The sequence below is a fragment of the Grampus griseus genome (assembly GCF_964374135.1).
Source record: "Grampus griseus genome assembly, chromosome: 10".
Lineage (NCBI taxonomy): Eukaryota > Metazoa > Chordata > Mammalia > Artiodactyla > Delphinidae > Grampus > Grampus griseus.
Window position 1 is genome coordinate 49,820,585 of NC_139004.1, and position 25,568 is coordinate 49,846,152.

A 25,568-nucleotide genomic window follows, 5' to 3' on the forward strand; every position below is an offset into this window, starting at 1 on the left:
GATGGGCCTGACGTTCTGATTTCTGACAAACTCCTAAGTGATGTCGTTGCTGCTGGTCCTCAGATCCCAAGTAGAGTAGCAAAGTAGAAAACCTCTCACGGGGCAGGTTGAAGTTGGCGGAGTAGAAGGATGTGTGCTCACTCCCTCTTGCAAGAGCAGCATAATCACAACCAACTGCTGGACAGTCATTGACAGGAAGACATTGGAACTCACCAAAAAGGATATCCCACATCCAAAGACAACGGGAAGCCACAGTGAGATGGTAGGAAGGGTGCAATCACAATAAAATCAAATCCCATAACTGCTGGGTGGGTGACTCACAAACTGGAGAACACTTATACAACAGAAGTCCACCCACTGGAGTGAAAGTTCTGAGCCCTATGTCAGGCTTCCCAACCTGAGGGTCCAGCAACAGGAGGAAGAATTCCCGGAGAATCGGATTTTAAAGGCTAGTAGGATTTGATTGCAAGACTTTGACAGGCCTGGGGTAAACACAGACTCCACTCTTGGAGGGCACACACAAAGTAATGTGCACATCAGGGCCGAGGGGGAAGGAGCAGTGACCCTATAAAAGACAGAACCAGACCTACCTGCCAGTGTTAGAGGGTCTCCTGCAGAGGTGGGGGGTGGATGTGGCTCACTGCAGGGACAAGGACACTGGCAACAGAAGTTCTAGGAAGTACTCCTTGGTGTGAGCCCTCCTGGGGTCTGCCATTAGCCCCACCAGAGGGCCTGTAGGCTTCAGTGCTGGGTCGCCTCAGGCCAAACAGCCAACAAGGAGGGAACTCAGCCCCACCCATCAACAAACAAGTGAATTAAAGTTTTACTGAGCTCTGCCCACCAGAGCAACACCCAGCTCTACCCACCACCAGTCCCTCCCATCAGAGAGCTTGATAGATAGCCTCTATCAAGCTCTTAGATAACCTCATCTACCAGAGGGTAGACAGCAGAAGCAAAAGGAACTACGATTCTGCAGCCTATGGAACAAAAACCACATTCACAGAAAGACAGACAAAATGAAAAGGCAGAGGACTATATACCAGATGAAGGAACAAGATAAAACCCCAGAAAAACAACTAAATGAAGTGGAAATAGGCAACCTTCCAGAAAAAGAATTCAAAATAATGATAGTGAAGATGATCCAGGACTTCAGAAAAAGAACGGAGGCAAATATCGAGAAGATACAAGAAATGTTTAACAACGACCTAGAAGAATTAAAGACAAACACATAGAAGAATTAAAGAACAAACAAACAGACATGAACAATACAATAAATGAAATGAAAAATACACTAGAAGGAATCAATAGCAGAATCACCAAGGCAGAAGAACAGATAAGTGACCTGGAAGACAGAAGAGTGGAATTCACTGCCGTGGAAGAGAATAAAGAAAAAAGAATGAAAAGAAAGGAAGACAGCCTAAGACACCTCTGGGACAACATTAAACCCACCAACATTTGCATTACAGGGGTCCCAGAAGGAGAAGAGAGAGAGAAAGGAGCAGAGAAAATATCTGAAGAGATTATAGTCAAAAACTTCCCTAACATGGGAAAAGAAATAGCCACCCATGTCCAGGAAGCGCAGCGAGTCCCATACAGGATAAACCCAAGGAGAAACATGCCGAGACACATAGTAATCAAATTGGCAAAAATTAAAGACAAGGAATATTATTGAAAGGGAAAAATGAAAAATAACATACAAGGGAACTCCCATAAGGTTAACAGCTCATTTCTCAGCAGAAACACTACAAGCCAGAAGGGAGTGGCATGATATACTTAAAGTGATGTAAGGGAAGAACCTACAACCAAGGTTACTCTACCTGGCAAGGATCTCATTCACATTTGATGGAGAAATCAAAAGCTTTACAGACAAGCAAAAGCTAAGAGAATTCAGCACCACCAAACCAGCTAAAGGAACAAATGCTAAAGGAACTTCTCTAAGTGGGAAACACAAAAGAAGAAAAGGATCTACAAAAACAAACCCAAAACAATTAAGAAAATGGTCATAGGAACATGCATATTGATAATTACCTTAAACGTGAATGGATTAAATGCTCCAACCAAAAGACACAGGCTTGCTGAATGGATACAAAAACAAGACCCATCTATATGCTGTCTACAAGAGACCCACTTCAGACCTAGGGACACATACAGACTGAAAGTGAGGGGATGGAAAAAGATATTCCATGCAAATGGAAATCACAAGAAAGCTGGAGTAGCAATACTCATGCCAGATAAAATAGACTTTAAAATAAAAATGTTACAAGAGACAAGGAAGGACACTACATAATGATCAAGGGATCAATCCAAGGAAAGATATAGCAATTATAAATATATATGGACCCAACATAGGAGCACCTGAACACATAAAGCAAACGTTAACTGCTATAAAAGAGGAAATCTATAATAACACAATAATAGTGAGGGACTTCAACACCTCACTTACACCAATGGACAGGTCATCCAGATAGAAAATTAATCAGGAAACACAAGCTTTAAATGACACAATAGACCACATAGATTCAATTGATATTTGTAGGACATTCCATCCAAAAACAGCATATTACACTTTGTTCTCAAGTGCACATGGAACATTCTCCAGGAGAGATCACATCCTGGATCACAAATCAAGACTCGGTAAATTCAAGAAAATTGAAATCATATCAAGCATCTTTTCCAACTACAATGCTATGAGATTAGAAATAAATTACGGGAAAAAATATGTAAAAAACACACACACATGAGGCTAAACAATGCATTATTAAATAACCAAGAGATCACTGAAGAAATCAAAGAGGAATTAAAAAAATACCTAGAGAGAAATGGCAATGAAAACATGACAATCCAAAACCTATGTGATGCAGCAAAAGCAGTTCTAAGAGGGAAGTTTATAGCAATACAGTCCTACCTCAAGAAACAAGAAAAATCTCAAGTAAACAATCTAACCTTACACCTAGAAGAACTAGAGAAAGAAGAACAAACAAAACACAAAGTTAGTAGAGGGAAAGAAATCATAAAGATCAGAGCAGAAATAAATGAAATAGAAACAAAGAAAACAATAGCAAAGATCAATAAAACTAAAAACTGGTTCTTTGAGTAGATAAGCAAAATTGATAAACTATTAGCCAGACTCATCAAGAAAAATAGGGAAAGGACTCAAATCAATAAAATTAGAAACGAAAAAGGAGAAGTTGCAACACACAGCGCAGAAATACGAAGCATCCTAAGAGACTACTGCAAGCAACTATATGCCAATAAAATGGACAACCTGGAAAAAATGGACAAATTCTTAGAAAGGTATAACCTTGCAAGACTGAACCAGGAAGAAATAGAAAATATGAACAGACCAATCACAGGTAATGAAATTGAAACTGTGATTAAAAATCTTCTGACAAACAAAAGTCCAGGGCCAGATGGCTTCACAGGTGAATTCTATAAAACATTTAGAGAAGAGCTAACACCAATCCTTCTCAAACTCTTCCAAAAAATTGCAGAGAAAGGAACACTCCCAAACTCATTCTATGAGGCCACCATCACGCTGATACCAAAACCAGACAAAGATACTACAAAAAAAGAAAATTACAGACCAATATCACTGATGAATATAGATGGAAAAATCCTCAACAAAATACTAGCAAGAGAATGCAACAGCACATTAAAAGGATCATACACTGTGATCAAGTGGGATTTATCCCAGGGATGCAAGGATTCTTCAGTATACCCAAATCCATCAATGTGATACACCATATTAACAAATTGAAGAAAAAAACCCATATGATCATCTCAATAGATGCAGAAAAAGCTTTTGACAAAATTCAACACCCATTTATGATAAAGACTCTCCAGAAAGTGGACATAGAGGGAACTTACCTCAACATAATAAACACCATATATGACAAACCCACAGCACCATCATTCTCCATGGTGAAAAACTGAAAGCATTTCCTCTAAGATCAGGAACGAGACAAGGATGTCCACTCTCACCACTATTATTCAACATAGTTTTGGAAGTCCTAGCCACGGCAATCAGAGAAGAAAAAGAAATAAAAGGAATCCAAATTGGAAAAGAAAAAGTTAAAGTTTCACTGTTTGCAGATGACATGATACTATACATAGAGAATCCTAAAGATGCCACCAGAAAACTACTAGATCTAATCAATGAATTTGATAAAGTTGCAAGATACAAAAATAATGCACAGAAATCTCTTGCATTTCTATGCACTAACAACAAAAAATCAGAAAGAGAAGTTGAGGAAACAATCCCATTCATCATTGCAACAAAAAGAATAAAATACTTAGGAATAAACCTACCTAAGTAGGTAAAAGACCTGTACTCAGAAAAGTATAAGACACTGATAAAAGAAACCAAAGATGACACAAACACATGGAGAGATATACCATGTTCTTGGGTTGGAAGAATCAGTACTGTGAAAATTACTATTCTACCCAAAGCAATCTATAGATTCAGTGCAATCTCTATCAAATTACCAATGGCATTTTTCACAGAACTAGAACAAAAAAATCTTAAAATTTGTGTGGAGACAGAAAAGACCCCGAATAACCAAAGCAATCTTGAGGGGAAAAAAGTGGAGCTGGAGGAATCAGACTATCTGACTTCAGACTATACTACAAAGCTACAGTAATCAAGACAATATGGTACTGGCACAAAAACTGAAATATAGATCAATGGAAGAGGATAGAAAGCCCAGAGATAAACCTACGCACCTATGGTCAACTAATCTATGACAAAGGAGGCAAGGATATACAATGTAGAAAAGACAGTCTCTTCAATAAGTGGTGCTGGGAAAACTGGACAGCTACATGTAAAAGAATGAAATCCCTAACACCATACACAAAAATAAACTCAAAATGGGTTAAAGACCTAAATGTAAGACTGGACACTATAAAACTCTTAGGGGAAATCATAGGAAGAACACTCTTTGACATACATCATAGCAAGATCTTTTGACCCACCTCCTAGAGTAATGGAAGTAAAAACAAAACAAACAAATGGGACCTAATGAAACTTAATAGCTTTTGCACAACAAAGGAAACTCTAAACAAGATGAAAAGACAACACTCAGAATGGGAGAAAATATTTGCAAGCAAATCAACGGACAAAGGATTAATCTCCAAAATATATAAGCAGCTCATGCAGCTCAATATTAAAAAAAAAAAACCTAATCATAAAAGGGCAGAAGACCTAAATAGACATTTCGCCAAAGAAGACATACAGATGGCCAAGAGGCACATGAAAAGCTGCTCAACATCACTAATTATTAGAGAAATGCAAGTGAAAACTACAATGAGGTATCACCTCACAGCAGTTAGAATGGGTATCATCAGAAAATCTATAAACAACAAAGCTGGAGAGGGTGTGGAGAAAAGGGAACCCTCTTGCACTGTTGGTGGCAATGTAAATTGATACAGCCACTATGGAGAACAATATGGAGGTTCCTTAAAAAACTAAAAATAGAATTACCATATGACCCAGCAATCCGACTACTGGGCATATATCCAAAGAAAAGCATAATTCAAAAAGACACATGTACCCGAACATTCATTGCAGCACTATTTACAATAGCCAGGTCATGGAAGCAACCTAAATGTCCATTGACGAATGGATAAGGAAGATGTGGTACATATATATAATGGAATATTACTCAGCCATAAAAAGGAACGAAATTGGGTCATTTGTAGAGACATGGATGGACCTAGAGACTGTCATACAAAGTGAAGTATGTCAGAAAGAGACAAAAAAATATCATATATTAGCACATATATGTGGAATCTAGAAAAATGGTACAGATGAACTGCTTTGCAAGGCAGAAATAGAGACACAGATGAAGAGAACAAATGTATGGACCCCAAGGGGGGAAAGGGGGTGGTGGTGGTGGGATGAATTAGGAGATTGGGATTGACATATATACAGTAATATGTATAATATAGGTAACTAATAAGAACTTGCTGTATAAAAAAAATAAATTAAAAAAAAATAAAGGAAACCTCTCATGGGAGGCCACTCTGGGTCTGCTTGTAGAGCCACTTCCCTAGTGATCCACGTTCTGATCCTACTTAGGACCATTTTATATCGTAGTCACTGTTCCCTAAATTGCATCTCAACCAGCATCTTCTAGGATCATGAAATCCTAGTTTCTTTAGACAACCAGGATTCTTCCAGCAGGCTCTGCCTGTAAGAGGAAAGACCTCAGCTGTAAGTCATGGATCACCAGCTATCAGAGGGATTCAAAAGAGTTGGTGCAATCAGCTACTGTACCAATTTACAAATTACGGTCAAATTACCTTGGGAAAAACATGTCTTTGATTGTTGAAAAAGATTTCACTTTCAACTTATAAATGAATGTGCAGTCATGAGTATAATGGCATGACTATTCAAACTCTTGGCATCCTTTCTGAATCACAGAGCTGTAATTTTGCCTCGCAAGATCCTGATATATTTCCAAAATTCCTTTGAGATAGATCCAACTTAATTGCAATGAGAAAGAAAACGGGCTTCCAGTCCCTATATTTCAGGAGGGTATCGTTTGAATTTGATTTGACTGTTTTCTGATATCTTTGGTTTGTAATGCCTAAGGGTCTTTCTTTGAAACATCTTTGAAAGAATCAAAACACTTAAGAAAAACCACTCTGTAAAGTCTAGGAGGCTTTGAAAATATTGCCTATTACTATTTTATTAATTAAAATCTTTCAAAATATTGGAATAAAATCAGTTTTGCAAAGTAGGAAACATTTGGCTGAGGCATAATGTAGAGCTCAGAAATCTTTAAGAAAGAGTTTGTCAGTTGGGATGCTGAAAATAAGAGATTAATGGTATTTTAGAGATCCACATTTATCGACCAGGAAATGTAGCCACATGTGTTATTAAGAGGAAAAAAACCATAAAAATGTGTGTATAAAGTGGCACCATTTTGGTTAAAAATAAAGGAAAAAATAAGGTAACAATTTACTTAGCTTTAGGAGGTGGCATCATGGCTAATTTTTCTCCATATCAACTGAAATTTCCAATAAAATTGTATGACTTTTAAAATTAAAAGAAAACAAGACTCCTATTTATTTTTAAGGGAAAATGGACAATTGTGGAGCCATTTACAAAATCTTACAAATGTTTTTCATTTCATGATTTTTAATAGCAGAAATTATTTTATTTCTATATTAATCCCTAAGTGCTTCTAATACATACAAAAGTAAGAGCTCAAGAATTAGTTCTAGTTGTTTTTTCAAGTTAGAACACAGACGGACTCATTGGACAATTTCTTGGGAAGTTGGACCAGAGCATTAAGGTCTAGGTAGAAAAGAAATTTCATTTCATTGAATAATGTTTTGTTTGGCATGATTTTTATACTTTATTTTTAATCTTTTTAATCACATGCATGTGTTATTATCAGTTGCCTACATGTACATTTAAGTTTCTTTGTTTTCTAGATTCTAATACAAAACTAGAATTGTATTTGGTATGTCAGGTGGGTTGGAGAGCAGTAATTTAGGGTCCAAGAGGATGTCAAAGCCACCACTTATAGTGACAGAGACAGTACTTGTGGACATTTATTTTAAATATTTGGAATTTGGCATATAAATATGTGACTGAAGACTGTTTCCAGTAAAACATGGGTATATGTTAGGAAATGCGTGACTTATTAGACAGAAGCTTCCCGAGGGTTTCAAAGTGAGTTTTGTCAAAGATTTGGAAGTAGGAAATCATGGATGGAACCCTTTCCCAGGAAAATAATGGTGTTCAAAGGGACCCAGGGCTTGGTACAGAAATAGAGATGGATTGACAAGTCTGTGGAGGGACTAGCTAGATTGTAGACTGTAACAAAAACAAAGGTACACAGGTGCATGCCTCTTCAAAGGGTTACCTGTATGTAGGATTCACTTTCTCTTCCTTCCTTCTTGCAGTGAGCTGCTTAATGCATCCTTCTGGGTGCTTACCTAGTTGCACTACGGTGTCCACCCTCTAAAGGTGAATGTGCCATAGGGCAGGAGATGTCTCTGCTGTAGAAGGATGTGTAAGACTACAGACATGCTTTCCAGGCCATTGGCTGGAGGCATTGAGTGAGTGTGGATTAAAGTACTTGTGGTGGGGGGGGAAGGGGAGATTGTTCTTCCATTGATCCTCACACACTGAGGCCATCAACTCTGCTCTTCTGATGGAGGAATAGTTTACAGTTTTACCTGCTTGTAAGGCCAGAGCAAAGAGAGGGGAGGAAAGATGGGCACCCAGGAATAAAACCATAGTTTTGCCTACTGTGGGCTAGGATTGCAGAGCTGTAATTAGAGTATTCAGATACAGCTTGCTTCCATCATACTTACAGACTCAGTGGAATTGTTATATCAGTACCCTGGCCTGCTCCTGCGGCCACAATGCATTATACACTTAACACATCCCACTGCTGTTGATGGCAGAGACACTTAGGACCAAAGGTTCACATGAGACATATATTTTATATGTGTCCTTGAACAAAGGAAAGGAAAACTTTGCAAGATGATTCACAGAGGTTAATCTATCCATTTACAGCCAAGCAGACTGCTCCCTTAATTTCTACAATATTATAATAAAATCATGGCTGGTTTAGTCGAAAACCTTGACAAATCAGTGAGTTTCTTTAATCTCAGTAAAGCATAATGATCTCTCTAAGCCCATTAAATAATGATCCTGATCCTAATTTTGACTTTATTCAGTAGAAAGAAGCAATTTCTCTCATTTAAAAATCATTTGAACAGGGTGACAAGGGAAGTGAGTTTTGGGTTTTGAATTTGTGTTTGGTTTAATAAGACTCTCTGTGCACCATAACTGGAATAAGAAGCGTCCCATTTTCAAGCGGCATGCCACTAAGTATGTTGCTCCCTAAATTCTTCGTGTCTTTTGTAATTGTCTTATTCTGCAGGGAAATGCCACTTGGGACCTAATTTCTTTTCCCTAGTCCTCACTTTTGTCGTTTGCTCTCAAAGTGTACTGAGTTTGCCCCCACCTGGAAGAAATATTTGCTATCTTAGAACACTAGCACTTTCTTTTCACTTTTTATGTGATACTAATTCCTCCCTATATTTTGTATTTAACTTAATGCGTTTCTATTATGCACAAAAACAGGAAAACAGAAAGATAGACTAATGCACACATAAATGTAGAATGTGGATAGTTTTACCATCATGCTGCTCAATGAGAAGGGACCTGACTCAGGTATTCAGCTCTGATGAGCAGAGCTGTGCACACAAAACCATGCATATTATACTCAATGAAAACATGCCATTTTGCATATGCTCACTGACGTAACCCCATGCATAAGAGGACCCACCACTGTATTTAAATGTCTTTATCTATCCTGCTAGACCATAAACTCCCTGACAGGAAGGGCCATGTCAGAGTATCTTGGTTTTCCCTGCAGCATCGAACACACTATCTTCTTTGCACAGAGTAGATGTTTAGTAAATTAAGTAATAGTAATATATACCACATCGTCTTTATACAATGGACTATTACTCAGCCATAAAAAAGAATGAAATAATGCCATGTGCAGCAACATGGATGGACCTAGAGATGATCATACTAAGTGAAGTAAGTCAGAAAGAGAAAGACAAATACCATATGATATCACTTATATGTGGAATCTAAAACAGTGATACAAATGAACTTATTTACAAAAGAGAAACAGACTCACAGACATAGAAAACAAACTTATAGTTACCAAAGGAGAAGGGGATGGAGGAGGGATAAATTAGGAGTTTGGGATTAGCAGATACAAACTACTATATATAAAATAGGTAAAAAACAAGGACCTATTGTATAGCACAGGGAACTATATTCAGTATTCTGTAATAAACTATAAAGGTATATATATATATTCAGAATATATATATTCTGAATTACTTTGCTGTACACCTGAAACTAACATAACATTGTAAATCAACTATATTTCAATTTAAAAATAATAAAAATTTAAAAATATAAAATAAAATTAAGATTAAATAATAATAATAGTAAAGCCACATCATGGTTCAAAAGTGTCCCATATAAACAGGTCAATTCTATTCCGAAAACTGATGTCTTATTTTAGTGTTCCTGGCACTAGAATATCAGAATGTTTAGGTAATTAAGCTCAGAAGTCAGGGGAAGAGAATGGAGCAATCTGTTTCCTGTATGGTGGACCCTGTTACCCACCTTATTTGCCTCTGTTTGCTAAGTGTCTGAAGGCTGCAGCCCTTTGCATAAGTACAGACACTGTTCTTTTCTGTATAAAATGGTTCCATCCTTTTTCCAAAGATGCTTCAAAGTGGAGGTCATTTCAGATTTTAATGGTTTGGATTCTTTTCCTCAAAATGAGCACTCTTGTCTTTGGCCTCTGCTTTCTAGCAGGATTTGTCTTTTGCCTTTTTTTTTTTTTTTTTCCACACATGTAAGTTAGGCTGCAGGGCTATTGCATTGTAGCATCCTTGCTTCATTGTAATGGTCAGTCACAGGACATCAGTGCAAAAGGAAATACTGAAGAAATGATTGGGTCTCCTTGTTAGTTTGGTTTTACAAGCATACATGTAGCAAAGAATTTATCAGTGCTGTCCTTCAACTACCTCCTTTGATCAACATAATGCAGAGAACTAGGAAATCCAATAATAAGAGCAGACATTTGGCAGTCATTCAACAGTTTAGGGATGTACAAAAAAATCGAAATACAGATGCCTGGAGGCAGCCTTGAGTCCAGCAGACTTCCAGGAAGCCTGCAAATCACTCTTTCCTTCCTGCAGGCCACCTTCTCTCCGTGCTCTGAGCTCAGATGACAGCCGCAGAATATTCTCAAGCCTAAGTAGAAAGAGGGGGGATTTATGGAAGGGCGATTCTTAAACATCTTCAGCTGTTAAATATGAGTGGAACTTCAGTGGAACCTGTGATTCCTAGACAAAGTGTTCACTTCTGTTTAAAAATCGTATTTGACTCACATCTGGATCGTCTTTGAAAGAAGTTGGGTGTTAACATCAAGCCATCTGTGTTTCAAGTGGGCTTTTATGACAGTCATTCTGCAGAAATATGAAATGTCGTGTGAGATTACACTCTGAGAGCGAGTCTCACTCGGCTCATGCCACCACACATCTGAACCAGGAATTCTGGTTTGTATCATTTCCCCCACATAAAGAACCATCCAAAGTTGGTAAATATGTAAGCAGTTTACAGAGAGAATTTAAGGATCTAGTTGCAACACAGAAGTATAAAATTAACTGTTAAAGATGATAAAGATGATACCAAAGGGGAAATGTGGGGGAGGGATAAATTAGGCATTTGGGATTAACCTACACACACTAATATATATAAAGTAGATAACCAACAAGGACCTACTGTATAGCACAGGGAACTCTACTCAATATTCTGTAATAACCTATATGGGAAAAGAATCTGAAAGAGAATGGGTATACGTATATGTATAACTGAATCACTTTGCTATACACCTGAAACTAGCACAACATTGTAAATCAACTATACTACAATGTAAAATAAAAATTAAATTTTAAAAAAGATGATAAAGAGACTTTTAACAAAATTCAAATGAATTGTCACACAGGGGTCCAGCTGAATGGCAAAGGTCACAGAGAAGCTGCTTACAGATAACACTGAAGAAACAAAAACAAAACGCTCTGTCAGTACCATTGTTTGTAGAACTCTGTCATAATTTCTAAATATATATATTTTTTCTTCTTTTTATAAAATCACCAGGCTTATAGTGCAATAAAAATAACAAAACTTTAAATTAACACACCAAGTTTAAAGCATTTCGGGAAAGTATTGATTAGCTCTGCCAATGGAGTGAGTGCATTTGGTGAATGACCTAATTAGCATGGAGATGGTTCTTTCTTGCTGCTCTCTGCTTCCCGCTAATTGCAGAACTGCTGGCCTTGTCCCCCGACAAGGAAGGAAAACAAGTACAGGAGTGTGTGGAGAAAACAGTGACATTCAGTTTTCATTCATTTGAACCTGCTGCCAAGCTTAATTATGTAATTGAGGGAGACCAATGGCCTTTCAGTCACTGGGGCTGGTGTTTCCAATGGGTCCCATTTTATGGAGGATTTTAGCAGTTACCATAAAGCATTATTAGCTGGAGCTGAACTAATCTCCCTACCCTGCCTCTCACCAGATGTAGGTACAGAGGTTTCTGTTCCCGGGCTTGATGATTTGTAGTTAAGGAAAGCAAATTGAAACCAAATTGGAGTTGCTTTATTCCTTCGTAAAGGCATCATTATTCTCTAGGGGCAGGTTCGTATTTAATTCTGTTCCTTTCTGATTGCGATGTAGTATATGCTGTCACATAAGAGTCAAGAATGCAATGTTTATTTCCAGAATTGTGGTGTGGTTTTTGGGGGGGTGGTGCTTGAGACATTTTACCTCTGCTTGTTCATTTTAATTGGTGAAAGTAAGTTTGTATGAAAAACACAGAACTCAGTGAAACGTTGATTCTTTATTTATAACTTTGCTTCCCAGGAGCCTTCAGGAGAGGAGATATTTTGTACTTAGGGGCCTCTCTTCTTGCTGGCATGATGGCTCTTTGGAAAGACACTCTTCTCGAAGTTCACCCATAACTTCCCCAATTCAGACAAGGCTCAGGGTGTCTCCTGCCCTCACAAGGATTTCTTCTGTTTGGATTGGAGTTCAGCCCTGGAGAACAGCATCTTGATTTTGTAATATCCTGTGTGATGTGTGTAGTGGAAAAAATGGAGGAAGCCACACTGTGATAGAGGCCGAGAGTCATGAAATCCTTGGTGGCGTCACTGGGTGGCAACGTGGCTAAGCCAGAGCCCTGGCTGCTTGGCATTTATATTGTTCTTTAGAGTCAAAATGTATTAACAGACATTTTTATTAGTTAATCCCCACTGTAGTCCCATGAAGTAACTTAGCATCTTTTAAACATGGTTTCAATTAATTTCGACAAATGTTTATTAAGCTCAGGCTATGTCCCAGAAACAAAGATATACAAAGAAATAACACCTGGTAATTGAGACTGCTCTTTTTTTCTTCCTTCCAGTTACAATGGGCCAAGGGCAAAGTCCCTCTTTTAGCAAAGGACAGCACTTCATTCATGTTCTAGAACACCTCACACTTCCACCTTCTCAGGAACATTGCCCTATAAATTATCCCCTTCTCTGCCTGAAGCTTTAATCTCTTGACTTCTGCTTGATCTTTCTTATCAACATTCAAAAGTGCCAAGAACAGTATCTATCTCATAGTAGGGACAACAAATAAATATTTGTTGAATAACTTGAATGAATATTCAGCAGTACTGTACCCTGGCTTCACACTGAAACCAGCCGGGGAATAGACACACACGTGTGTGTGCAAACACCTTGGCCACATTCCCAAAGACACTGATTTCATTTTCCTGGGGGTGAGAAGTGAGCATTGGTCATTCTTTTAGCTCCCAAAGTGCATCTAGCATGCAGCGAAGGTTGAAAACCATAGCATCTCCTATCTTAAAACCAACGAACACAAATAGCTCCTTTGACCTCATATCCCCCTCGAGCTAAAGCTGGCTATTAATTCTCCTTCCCAGCAGCATAATGGCAAAGCAGACTGTAAACACTCTCTTCACCTCCCTTAGTCTTGCTCTTCAACTACTCAAGCAGACTTCAGTCGCCTCCACTGGCCTGTAGCCAAGCATGAAAAGAAGTCCATGATATACACTACTGTATATAAAATAAACAACAAAGACCTATCTATAGCACAGGGAACTATACATCACAGTGTCTTGTAATGGCCTATAATGGAAAAGAATCTGAAGCTGTACACCTGAAACTAACACAATATTATAAATCAACTCTAGTTAAATAAAGAAGTCCACGCTCCTGAAACATTGGGTCTCTCAAGCTCCCATCTTGCTCTCACTCTCAGTGGCATTTGACACCGTCAGTCTCTCTGTCCTGCTTGGGAAGCTTTCTTACCTTGGCTATGAGACATCTTATTCCCTTTGTATTTCCTTCTTTCCCTCTGATTCTCCTTCAGCCTCCTTTGCAATCTCATTTTCCTATCTGACAGTTCAGTGGTGAAGTTCAGCTCCAAACCTGGGCTCTTTGTTTCTACTTACACCAGGCACTTTTGTCTTTTTCTGTTTCTGTAAATCATATCTTCATGCTGTTGATCTCCTAGTTTATATTCCCAATCTTATTCCCTTTTCTGAGAACCAGCCTAATATATCCAGCTGCTATTTGACATTTTTACTTAGATGTCTCACAGGCATTTGTGGCTCACCATGCCTCAAACCAATATTTTAATTTTCCCTCTCCCCTGTTTGTTCCTCCTCCCAGCTCCCCATTTCTATAGATCACATCTCCACCCACCCATTGGCTTATGCTGAAAAAGCTGTAGTAATCCTTGTCGCCTGTATCTCCCCTACTCCCACCCAGTCCATCCATCACTGGGTCCTGTTAATTCTGCCTCCAGAATGTAACTCAGACCATCCATTGCATCCTGTCCATTTCATGGCCAGCTGTCATTTGTTCAGATTGCTGTAATAGCCCCTAAGTTATCTCCCTGATTCCACTCTTGCTACCTGCCTCCCCCAAAACCAATACCATCTTTAAGACAAGCCAGCTAGAGTGATAGTTTAAGAAATGCAGGTCATCCCATGGCACTGCTTCCTTAAAACTTTCAATAATGAACAATCAATCATCAGATTCTGTGGTATATGATCTCATTTACTTTCAGGGAAGGCATACCGATTTGTAATTATAGATTCATTTGTATGGTTATTTGTTTTATGTCCATCTCCCAACTCAACTATAAGCTGCGTAAGGGTGGGAACTGGGTTTTTTTTTTTTTTTCACTACTCTATACCCTGTACCTGGCAAAATGCCTGACATAGAATTTCCTTATTGAATGAAAGAATGAGCCTGCAAACAGATGAGGAAGACTGACCAAAGCATGAGGTGGGAGGGGTGCCTTGTCAAACCTCATGTAGCCCGTTCTGCTGAGAACTCAACCACTCCATGAATAAGTGTACTGACTGAATGAGCTGGGTTGAATTCTTTTACGGGATTGTTTTATTTCATGTGCTAACCTCAGAGTCTAAGGGATTTTCAAGGATTGTGTCCTCTCTCTGGTGGGTTTCAGGGGCTGCTAGAAATAGTTTGCAAAATAAGATTATAAAGCAGTTCATAGTACAGTATATTTGGAAAAGGCCTGTGTGGACTTTGCTCCACATCCTGGCTCTACTGATTAAGCAGCTCGTGATTTGGGACCAGTCTTGTCACCTGGCTTAAGCTTCAGTTTCTCTATTTATATACGTGAACAGGCAGGACAGTAGTACATGTATTATTATCATTTCATCAGGTGTCAACACATCACCCACTCAGGGCAGTTGCTGGAACATAGGAGAGAAAGTCTGCATTTTAGTTTTATCTTCCTCTCCCTCTAACTCTACTTCTTGACTTATTTTGTTCTTTTTCCTCTTTTTCTTTCTGCTTTTTCCCTCATCTTACTCATCTTAGTGGGTGGTAATACTCATATTAGTCACATAGTTTGAATTTTGTGGGAAGAAAGGAATTAGCAATACTGACAGAGCAGGCTTCCTTTTGGATTCGAAATACAAATTTCCCAGTTTCTCTGCCCAGCTTTTCAAGAGCATTTGATGGTACACTGATGTGTAACAAGTTCATTTTAGGTTAACATGCTGGGAGGGAGAAAAAGAAGAAGAGATTCAAGGGGAGAAAATTAAAAAGTTAATTACAAGAAACAACTTGGTAATTGAATTCCCTTTCACTCTTTGGTTTATTTTAGTAGGGGGGGGGGCATGGTCACAGTGCATGGTTAGTAGGTTTGCCTTAGCAGTTCCCCTCAAAACTTCTAAATGAGAAAAATATTGGAATACAGAGCAAATCCCTGCCTGACAGCTGAGGAGAGGAGCGGGATACGTATGGTGGGCACTGAGTGCCAAACACTCATTCTTGAGCATTTTTATTTTGAAATATCCTTGGCAGCTGAAATTACTGTTAGGCTAAGTCCTGAACTAATATCAGCTATTTTATGGGTATGCAAAATCCCCTTTTCATTTATTCTGTTTTACTGGCTGTTTCTTTGGCCTCACTCTGTACACACACACACACACACACACAGGCACACAATCAGAGAACAGTATAGGCAACTCTTGTACCCTTTTCAGATTATACTTAAGTAACAAATATGTGACATGGGTCTTTGTTTCTTATTTTTAAAAGACGCTTGAATATTTCTCTATTTACTCACTCTTTATCACAGGTTCCTTAACAGTCAAATCGTTTATTTAGGATGTTATGTTTGAGAGAAACGAGGTCTGTAATGACTTAACACAAGCTTGGAAATCAACTGGAACTAGTTTCAAACCTCCCTGGACTCATTCACAACCTTTATTCGTTCATGTAGTCAACATGCATTTATTGAATGCCTACTGAATACCAGAAAATGTTGAGGTTGCTTGTACTAACTTCATGCTGGTTCTATCATGGCTTTTATTACCGTCAGTTTTTTTGAGGTTTAGAAAATTAACTTTCGAGATAAACTTTTCTTTATTTTTCAGCATTTTGTGTTCCTCATTCTTGCAGCAAATCCACTGAAGAAAGAAGAACATGGTTAAATAATATATTACCTTACTCACCAAATTAGTCTAAATCAGCTTGCTGATTACATAACCAATATCAAAAGCAACCTCTAGAAAATAAGCGAGTTACTATTTTATGTTGAACGATATTGTGGTATCTTTCCTGACATGTTAAGGGCCATAGATTGAGGTCTATGGTTCAAGCAGGGTCATGAGTGCAAGTTTGACCACAAACACACATTCTATTGGTGTGACAGAGATGCAGCTATTTGTGAGTACTAACCAGGGTCTTTGTGTTTTCACAGGGTATGGTTTTGTAGATTTTGACAGTCCGGCAGCTGCACAGAAAGCAGTAGCGTCTCTCAAGGCAAATGGCGTGCAGGCACAAATGGCCAAGGTAAGAATGGTGTTTCGATTCTGATTTTTTTTTCTTTTGTGATCATATATTTTTCCACTGCCATGAGCTGAATTGAGTTGGAGTTTGCAACAATTTGGATTATGTTTACTTGTTAGGGAAAATAAGAAACCCCATGGTAGCCTTGGCTGGGAAGAATCTGGCTAGTTTATTTCATTAATTCTTTGTGTATATTTATTAATGTTCTCCTTTATTATGGTAACTTCATTAGTGATTTAAAGGCACTTGTGAAGTGCTCTGTTTTACCCCAGACCAGAGCGGTGTGTGTATGCGCATGTGTGTATCTGGGGCTTTCACCAGTAAACAGTTTTGGAGGAGTACAGTTCTCAGTAAGATGTCTTTGATAAACTACGTGTTGAAAACTCCCTCACTCTCATGCTGCGGAGAGCCAATCGCTGAATGATGGGGTGGTCTAATCTGTGCAGGGAGATAAGTTTAACACAAATGTATGTTGTCTGTATTGCTAGAATTTCACTTTGGCCTTTATAAATAGAGTTTTCTTAGATAATAATTTCCTAAATATTAATAATTTTCAATATGCTGTGATTGTTTTGTAAAACAAGTAGTTTGGAACTTTCTACCTGAAATTATAATGCATTTTTATATTCAAGAAAACAAATAAAATCATTTATAATAGTTTTGTATCCTGATTGCAGTGGTAAATACAAGAATCTACACATATGATAAAAGTGACATGCACACATATTGTGCACACAATATTCCTGGTTTTGATATTGTACTAAAATTATGTAAGATATAACCTTTGAGGAAACTGGGTGGAGGGTACAGGGGATCTCTCTATACTATCGTCCTGTAAATCTATGATTATTTGCAAATAAAAAGTTTAAAAAATTAGTTACAGCATAGGGATGCTTGGTACATATTTGTTTTAAAATAATGGTCATTTTGGACCATTAATTATTCACATGCAACTTAAGTTTTCTGATTACTACCAGTGAATGTGTTGATCTTTGGATTCTCAAAAGTTAGGTAGAAAAGCCAATAGATCTTGAAATTCTGATCTAATGCTTTTATGCCATATTTATGTATACACTTACTCTTAACTATTCCCACAGAGAGCTGAGTTATATTGACTAAGTTGTCAAATTTTTGGTCATTTGGATTTTATTATCATTGCTAAAATTCTCTGATGACATTTTCCAATTTCAGCATCCAATAACTAGAGGTGGTATATTTGGTTTTCTTCATCTTCAGTTGTCTTCTAGCAAGCTGATACCTCCCCTATCTGTTAACCTTTTGTTGTGGGTCACTTCCCGTAGAGATTACTTTGGTGGACTCATTGCCCTTTATGACACCTTAATTGTTTTTCAAGGTGGGATAAATTAGAATTTAAAATCTTTCAGCTGTGTACTTCTTATCATGATTGTGCCTGGAAGTTTTGAATTTGGTCATGAACTAAGATTGATGAAGTTAATCTTTGTAATTAATAAGGGAATTACATACGTGTCTTGGTTTAAAGGTTACTTGACAAGAGTCAAGTTACTTGGCCACTTAAGTAGTGGCTTCTTATGCCCAGCAAACAAGTGATAAAATTACAGTGGTTAGGTGTATGCAAAATATAAATTGAATTTCAACTGAAAGGCAGAACCTATTGACAAGAAAATGATGAAAAACATGCTCAAGAAAAACCCTTGTTATTGACATATCTTTGATCTAGTCTATGGATACACTGCCAAATTTTGGAAATTGCTAGATTGTGGCAGTTTAGAAATAATGATTACAGTCGGTATAATCTCCACTGTTTCAAATGTCCTCAGAACACACACACACACACACACACACACACACAGTGTTATTTGTTGGATAAAAACCACTTTTATCTTGCGCAAGAGGAAAAGAAAGTTGTCTTTGATTTTATAACTACTGAGGATCCATTGTGAATATTTTCCCTCTGTTTCTGAGCATTTTGGTACACAAGGAATCTCTCTCTCTCTCTCTCTTTATTTTTCACATACACACACACACACACCAACCACTGATATCTCATCTAGACAGAAAACTATCAAAGGGAAAATATTTTAAAGAGCTTCTAAAACATCATTAATTATAGTCAGCATCTTGACCCTTCCCCATGCCCACTATACACAGTAAGGAGAGTCCAACTGGGATGCTTAAAGGCACTTATTTTATTTCTGGGGTTGCTTACAGATCTCTACCTTATCAATTATGCTGTCTGTGGAGGAGATTCTTATTCCCTTTTTCCTCACTGATTTTGAATGTAAAGCCCAGAGCTGTAGATCTGCATCTGCCTACTGGAAAAGTTTCAGCAGTAAATGACTCTGTAATTGAACTACTGGAAGCAAGTAAATAGCCTCCCTTTGACAATGAAATGGAACAAGCTTGACCACCTGTATTAGTAGATTTCTCACTGCGCTATTGGATTTCATGGCCTTTTCCCCTTTGTCCTGGTGATAATTGTTTATTATGGTATAAACCTGCAGTCTGCAAGGTGTGGGAAACTTGCACTACATTTTTTGCTGTTTAAGTATCTACTGAATTGCCAGCTGCATCCTTGTTCTTATCAATATCCTACTCTGCAGTCTGTGGGGCCAGATTTTAATAACTCCAGGATTTTTGAGCAAAAATGCCACAAATAACCGAGGTTCCCAATAGCAACCTGGAGCAAACATGAAATGCTCCAAGTGAATCACTTTATTTAGCTAACTTACTCCAATGTGTGCATATGAAATATTCAACTGATTTGTCAACAAGGAGGAATTAATAACTCATCCAGTAAGTGGTAATTGATTAATAATGTATAGCCATTAACATAGACTGACATTTTCTGTGTACTTGCTGTTCTGCCAGAAAGGGTTTTTAGGGATCAAAAGTGTTTCTTTTAGGAGAGCAGATTTAAAATATTTTATTAATACATAGTGATTAAGAGCATAGGTTTGGAGGGAGATATACTTGGCCTTGAATCCTGGCTCTCATACCACCTGGCTGTGTGACCTTGTCTAACTTATTTAAATACCTCTGAAATTCTCCAATAATAATACTTAGTTTATAGGACTGCTGTGAAAATTAACTAAAAATAAACACAAAGAATTTAGTATAGTGTTTAGATTACAATTCAATACATGTTAATTATTCAATAAATATTGTTATGCATTAAATTCAAATGTGTTACTGAACTTTCTGTAAATTCTGATATATGCTTTAAGTGTTACTTTATTTTAAAAGTTTTCTGAAAAATACAATCAATAGGATCAACGAACAAACATTTTTATTGCTTGCTAAGTGCCAGGCACTGTGCTAGGTGTTGGAGAATCAACACTGAATAAAACTTCTTTCTTATTCTGGATTTTCAGCATATGATTTATCTCCTGGGATTGCTACAGCTCTGGATTAAAAATATTGGTTGTTGCTACTCTTGCCAATTTTAGGGGATTTAAAAGATAGTCATTTGCCAAGGAATATGTCTCAAGCATAACAGGAAAAGAGCTGAGAAAAACCAACTAACGATAGCTTACCTTGTAGGTGTTTATTTTACTCATTAATAAGAAAGCTGTAGATAAGCAATGAAGGGCAAAATGTTTTGGGTGCCATCAAGGGTCAAGGCTGCTCTGTGATTCTTTATATGTGGCTTTCATCCATACATTTACATGTTCTTTTCTAAAGTGCCACTTATTATATCCACATTTAAGCCAGGAAAAAGAAAAGGGCAAAAGGCTAAAGAATCATAAGGCTGATTCTGAAGTTTTAAAAGCTTTTCCAGAATCCTAGCTCAGGAACTTATGTTTACATCTCAATGGCCAAAACTGAGTCATATGGTTTCCCCCTTAGCTGCAAGAGATTCTAGGATGATGAGCATTTTAGCTTCTTGGCCTATAGTAGAGAAAATTAAGGGTCATTTATCTCCCTGGCTCTCCAACATACACAAACCCGTTCTTCCCATTTATACATTTTGGGTGACATGCATTCATTCTTTCCTGAAGGGAGCCCAGCTCAAAGCCTCACCCTGTGATCACAACTGGGGATGACATCACCTCCATCAGACCCAGACTCAGCTGCTCCTCTTGGCTTAGCAACTCATAGCTTTAAAAAACAAGTTATCTGTCTGTACTCCCACGATATAGAACGACAGAGAAACAACAGGAAGCATGAATCCAAGGGAAAACTACCACTTGGGAATAGAGAGAATGGAAAACAAACAGAAATCACTGATACTAATACATATCAAATTCTGCTGGGCAGGAGTAGAATTCTTGGTTTGTCAGTGTAGGATGTTCCTTGGTTAACCAGTTGCATCACCCATGTCTGCCATTCAGATGGGTCTTCCTTGCCCACTATCCCCCAGGGTCTCATGGTGGCCTCCCTGGAGGGCTGCATAGTTTTAGAAACTGAGTTTTTCTGGATGTAAATTTGGAGGCTCCACAGTCACCAATCATCACCAGCCAAGCCTTGAGTAACCTCAGGCTTAGCAGGCCTCTTTCTTATTTGCTTTCTGTCAATTCCAAGCATGAGAAAACAGAACACATCTCTTTCCCCTGCAGGGAAGGAGTCACCCCCTCCTCAGGGCCTTTAGATAAGGCTTTATCAGGTCTACAACAAAGACCGACATTCCAGTCACTAACGGTGGTTCACTCCACTGTGGTATTTGTAGAAGAAATCAAAGTTAAGTGATCACCAAAGAGACCAAGTATCCAAGAGGATTTCAGACCATCGGGAATAATATAAAGGCATTGTGTCAACCATTAGGATAATAAAATAATACCATGTCAACCATTGTAGCAAACCAGATTGGTACCAGAGTAAAGGAATTCTTTTTTATAAATCAGTGACCTTAATAATAGTTCTTTTGGGGAAAAAAATCATTTATTTTGAGATCAGAAGAGATCATTAAAAAATCAATGAATATAGGAAAATAAATTCTGTACATTCAAATATGTGTATGCATACAATTAATTTTTTAAAATGCATCACCTCTGTGGAGTCCTAACAGTTATATTCCAGTAGGAGAATTTTAGCTAATGAAAGAAGGACCTATTCCATAGAATATTCTAGACTTTTTTTCTGAAGTTCAACCACTAGCCTCATGATGTTGTCTATCAAAGCTACTCTTCTGAATGTAGAGGCACATACCAGGCTTCCTCATCCAGACTCTTTCGGCCTATGACAATAATAATATTGCTTTTACTCTGGTTTTATTGCTTGGCTTTTATCATTTCCAGGTATATGAGAGTAAGAAGGCTATTTGATGTCCAGGGATCACTGCATTGGTGGGGCCTGCTGGTAAACCAGCCAAACAAGGAAATTTCTCAAAGGCTTTCACGTACGAAGGAGAGAGGCATTGTTCAAGGGAAATTTTAGTAACCATGGAAGATGTTGCTTCCTGTGACTGGGTGGAAAAGTCAATCAATACATTTTATATATTCCTAAGTATTGCATTCTTTTTGATGTGAATGGGGTTGTTTTCCTTATTCCTTTTTCAGCTATTTTATTGTTAGTGTATAGAAAAACAACTGATTTCTATATGTTGATTTTGTATCCTGCAACTTTACTGAAGTCATTTATTAGTTCAAACAGTTTTTTAGTGGAGTCTTAGGGATTTCTGTATATAACATCATATCATCTGTAAACAAAGACAGTTTTACTTGTTCCTTTCCAATTTGGATGCCTTTTCTTTTTCTTGCCTAATTGCTCTGTCTAGGACTTCCAGCACTGTGTTCAAGAAGAGTGGTGAGTGTGCCCACCTGTGTCTTTTTCCTGATCTTAAAGGAAAAACTTTATCATTGAGTATGATGTTAGCAGTGGGCTTGTCATATATGACCTTTATTATGTTGAAGTATGTTCCTCCTATACCTAATTTGTTTAGAGTTTGCCATGAAAGGATGTGTATTTTGTTATTATTGCTATAAACTTCTCTTAGAACTGCTTTTTTGCATCCATTGAGTTTTGGCATGCTGTGTTTCTCTTCCGGTTTTTTTCAAGATATATTTTTTTATTCTACTTTTGATTTCTTCTTTGACCCATTGATTTTTCAGGAGTATGTTGTTTAATTTCCACATATTTGTGAATTTTTCAGTTTTCCTTCAATTACTGACTTCTAGTTTCATAACACTGTATTTGAAAAATATACTTGGTATGATTTCAGTTTTCTTAAATTTGCTTAGATTTATTTTTTTATCTGACGTATCCTAGAGAATGTTTCTTGTGTGCTTGAGAAGAATGTATATTCTGCTGCTGTCAGATGGAATATATTTGTTCTATATTTGTCTTTTAGGTCCATTTGGACTAAGGTATACTTTAATTCAGTGTTTCCTTATTGATTTTCTGTTTGGATGATCTATATGTTGTTGAAAGTGGGATAATATAGTCCCCTACTATTATGGTATTGTACCTATTTCTCCCTTCAGAAATTAGGATTTGCTTAATATAATGTTGGTGCTTTGATGTCAATGCATATATATTCATGATTGTTACATATCTTTGATGAATTGACCCCTATTTATCATTATACAATGACCTTCTTTGTCTCCTGTTACTATTTTTGACTTAAAGTTTACTTTGTCTGGCATAAGTATAGGTATTCCTGTTCTCTTGATTTCACTTGCATCAAATATATTTTTCCATCCCTGCACTTTGAGAGTATGTGTGTCCTTAAAATTGAAATGAATCTCTTGTAGGCAGCAGTTAGCTAGGTCTTTTAATCCAGCCAGCCACTCTATGCCCTTTGATTAGAGAATTTAAACCATGTACATTTATAGTAATTATTGATAGGTAAGGACTTACTGTCATCTTATTAATTGTTCTAGCTGTTTTGTAGTGCCCTTGTTCCTTTCTTCTTCTCTTGTTGCCTTCCTTTGTGAATTGATGATTACCTGTAGTGGTATGTTTTGATTCCCTTTTCTTTATCTTTTGTATATCTACTGTAGGTTTTGCTTTGCTTTGAAGCTTACATAAAATATCTTATAATAGTCTACTTTATCCTGATAACAACTTAACCTCACTTGCACACAAAAACTTCTTCTCACTTCCTTTTATATTTTTGATGTCACAATTTACCTCTTTTTATATGGTATATTCGTTAAGAAATTACTATAGATATAGATGTTTTTAATACCTTTGTTCTTTGACTTTTATACTAGAGTGAAGTGGTTAACACACCACCATATTATAGTATTATTCTAAATTTGACTATATGCTTACTTTTACCAGTGCAGTGTATATATTCATATGTTTTCATGCTACTTTCATTTCAGCTTGAAGAACCCCTTTGTGCATTTATTGCAAGACAAGTCTAGTAATGATGAACTCCCTCAGCTTTATTTTGTGAGGAAAATCTTTATCTCTCTTTCATTTCCAAAAGAGAACTTTGCCAGTATAGAGTATTCTTGACTGGCAGGTTTTTATTTCTTTTACTGCTTTGAATATATTTTCCTTCTCTCTCCTGGCCTATAAGATTCCTACTGAGAAATTTGCCAATAGCCTTATCAGGGTTACCCTATAAATTACAAGATTCTTTTTTCTTTCTGCTTTTAAGGTCCTCTTTGTCTTTGATTTTTGACAGTTTCATTAAATGGTCTTAGAGAAGATCTTTTAAGTTAAGTTTGTTCGGTGACCTATGAGCTTCATGAACTTGAATATCCAAATCTGTCCTCAGATTTGGGGAGGTCTCCATCATTCTTTCTTTTTTTTTTTGAATTTTATTTAATTTATTTTTTTGTACAGCAGGTTCTTATTAGTTATCCATTTTATACATATTAGTGTATATATGTCAATCCCAAACTCCCAATTCGTCACACCACCACCACCCCTGCCACTTTCCCCCTTTGGTATCCATACGTTTGTTTGTTCTCTACATCTGTGTCTCAATTCCTGCCCTGCAAACCATTTCATCTGTACCATTTTTCTAGGTTCCACATATATGTGTTAATATATGATATATGTTTTTCTTTTTCTGACTTACTTCACTCTGTATGTCAGTCTGTAGATCCATCCACATCTCTACAAATGACTCAATTTCATTCATTTTTATGGCTGAGTAATATTCCATTATATATATGTACCACATCTTTAACCATTCGTCTGTCAGTGGGTATTTAGGTTGCTTCCATGTCCTGGCTATTGTAAATAGTGCTGCAATGAACATTGGGGTGCGTGTGTCTTTTTGAATTATGGTTTTCTCTGGATATATGCCTAGTAGTGGGATTGCTGGGTCATGTGGTAATTCTATTTTTAGTTTTTTAAGGAACCTCTATACTGTTCTCCATAGCAGTTGTATCAATTTACATTCCCACCAACAGTGCACGAAGGTTCCCTTTCCTCCACACTCTCTCCAGCATTTGTTGTTTGTAGATTTTTTTGATGATGCCCGTTCTAACTGGTGTCAGGTGATACCTCATTGTAGTTTTGATTTGCATTTCTCTAATAATTAGTGATGTTGAGCAGCTTTTCATGTGCTTCTTGGCCATCTGTATTTCTTCCTTGGAGAAATGTCTGTTTAGGTCTTCTGCCCATTTTTGGGTTGTTTGTTTTTTTAATATTGAGCTGCGTGAGCTATTTATATATTTTGGGGATTAACCCTTTGACCGTTGATTTGCTTGCAAATATTTTCACCCATTCTG

General features: G+C 37.4%; 1 protein-coding gene across 6 annotated transcripts in view; it reads left to right on the plus strand.

The window, feature by feature from the left end:
• Positions 1 to 25,568, plus strand: part of RBMS3 (RNA binding motif single stranded interacting protein 3) — a gene marked incomplete at its 3' end in the record, with an annotated part of 699,823 nt that overhangs the window by 304,591 nt on the left and 369,664 nt on the right. For all 6 annotated transcript variants that reach the window (XM_082664257.1, XM_082664261.1, XM_082664260.1 and 3 more), the window contains exon 4: positions 16,868 to 16,959. In XM_082664257.1, the coding sequence (XP_082520383.1) occupies positions 16,868 to 16,959 (92 nt within the window). The remainder of the gene's footprint in view (positions 1 to 16,867; positions 16,960 to 25,568) is intronic.